Source organism: Helianthus annuus, unplaced genomic scaffold (genome assembly GCF_002127325.2).
Source record: "Helianthus annuus cultivar XRQ/B unplaced genomic scaffold, HanXRQr2.0-SUNRISE HanXRQChr00c129, whole genome shotgun sequence".
Classification (NCBI taxonomy): Eukaryota; Viridiplantae; Streptophyta; class Magnoliopsida; order Asterales; family Asteraceae; genus Helianthus; species Helianthus annuus.
Window position 1 is genome coordinate 4,795 of NW_023395645.1, and position 2,197 is coordinate 6,991.

Below are 2,197 nucleotides of genomic sequence, written 5' to 3' on the forward strand. Positions count from 1 at the left end.
ATATTTTTATAACCAAGCTATAATTGGCACATGGTTTTTATAACGGTTGGCATTTTGAATTTCGGTATCTAAAGTAGGTTGGCTCAGATTAGTATGACCGGTAAAAAGAAGCATGAAAATGATCTTCAATAATACTAAGATTAGTCGCAACCTGGATAATCAATAGAAAGTGAAAACAATAGTACATTACTACTGATTAATGGCAAATTGATTGAATGATCAATGGGTAAGTTACTATTAAGCAGTAAAACTAGTGTGACACATTTTTACAACTAACGAAGTTTGTGAAGAGGTTTTTCATTATTTCAATTGTTAATTGTCAAACAATTGTAACCGTTAACTATTATACTATTTATAAAGTGCAACTGTGATGCAGGGGCATCACTTTTGAGAACCTTAATCCTCTCCTCAATTTCTGGCAGTTTATGACCAGCGAATGACCTAAGATTATTCAAATCTTTTGAGTTCAAGCCAGCAAGTGAGACTTTACCACTCAAGCATTCTGACATCATGTTTACCTTCACAAAATCCCGGGTCGTCACGATCTGCTTCTTGATCTGACCTTCGGCCTTGCTGATCCTTTCTTTAACGTAGCTATCCTGATTGGACATAAACTTGTTCCTCTCCATGGGTAACTTCGTAAGGAACGCGTTCAACACATTTTGGAAAGCAGTGTTGTCTTCGGGCCACACCTCGAGTCCAGGTTCGTATGAGCTATAAATGATGGTGCATGCCTTGATGCCGCATAGGGTGCACAACTCCTTCAGCTTGTTCTTCAGGCATTCCTTTCTTTTCATGAAGGAGCTTTTCCTTGCCTTCTTGTTTTCTATGAAAGCAAGCTTCACTTTGCTCCTAGGCATGGTGTAAGGATTAATGGATTATGCCAAAATGTAATTGTAGCAGCTTGTGAGTGGGTTTCAGTTGGTTCTTATGTTGATTCTTATATACTAACAAGTTCGTTAAATCATTAATATAATATCTTTTGCTTTTAATGACCTTGTTTCACAGAAATTAAATTTAAAGATATAATCAAAAGTAGATGATTGACCAAAATTAATTTTAAGATTATATCAGAAAAGGAAAAAACAAAACAAAAACCTTATACACACAAAGAAGCATTTAAATTCCTGTTGATGGAAAAGAATAAAGTTGAATAACATTTCAACCTAATATTTTGCAATGTTAATGGAATGAATATACTTTCTTGCATTAATGAGTATAGTTTACTTCCAAGAGACTTAAATACGACATATGTTATAAATAACCAACAAAAAAGAGTAATTAGTTGCATACCCATTCACATGCTTCAAAACGTTAAACCTTACTATTCATATCAACTTTTTTTTAGTATTAATATTATATAATATAATGTGAACTCCTTAGAGGTGTTGCTCGATGACTATGATATTAAAATATGGTTTGATTGATGTCTTTTACATGCCCTATGGGTTTAAAATATCATATCCCTACTTTACTACAAATAATTGTGATGTTAAAACTATAATGTAACCACATTTACTAAAAAGAGTAAACTTCCATTTTGCTCACTGTGATTTGGTCATTTTAACGGTTTTGCCCCAATAGTTAAAAATAGCCATTTTCCTCCCTGGTTTTTCTAACTTATCGTCATTTTGCTCCCTGCCTCTAACTCCATCAGGGAGGAAACTGGCGACAAACTCGAAAGATTAGGGAGCAAATTGGCGACAAACTCGAAATATCAGGGAGGAAAATGGCTATTTTTAAACTATTGGAGGAAAACCGTTAACATGACCAAACCGCGGGGAGCAAAATGGAAGTTTACTCTACTAAAAAAGAGAAAAGAAAGGTTCTAATAGGGTCACAAATAATTTAAATGCAATAGACCTTGGTTGCTATAAGCTAGGCAACCTTGCTTGATTTGTTCATTGTTCATTGAACATAATGTCTGTTTACATTAAAAACGGATCTTCATTTGCCGAGATAAAATAAATGTTGATTTTTCTCTTTTGTACATATATTGGCACATTTAATTTTTATATATCTTATGTGATGTAAGGTATTTCATATTCGATGTATTTGTTTATTTATAGCCATTGATACTAAATACAAACCCATATATAGAAAGATTGTTTATTACATAATCTCGTATACTACGAATTAACTATTATTGACCATTATTCATTTCTTATGTTAAAATTTAAATCAAAACTAACTGTAC

General features: G+C 32.9%; 1 protein-coding gene across 1 annotated transcript; it reads right to left on the reverse strand.

The window, feature by feature from the left end:
- Window positions 1-305: 305 nt before the first annotated feature.
- On the reverse strand, window positions 306-860 carry LOC110913690 (agamous-like MADS-box protein AGL80). Its single transcript, XM_022158514.1, has one exon. It carries the CDS (start codon window positions 858-860, stop codon window positions 306-308), a length of 555 nt encoding a protein of 184 aa, XP_022014206.1.
- Window positions 861-2,197: the final 1,337 nt, after the last annotated feature.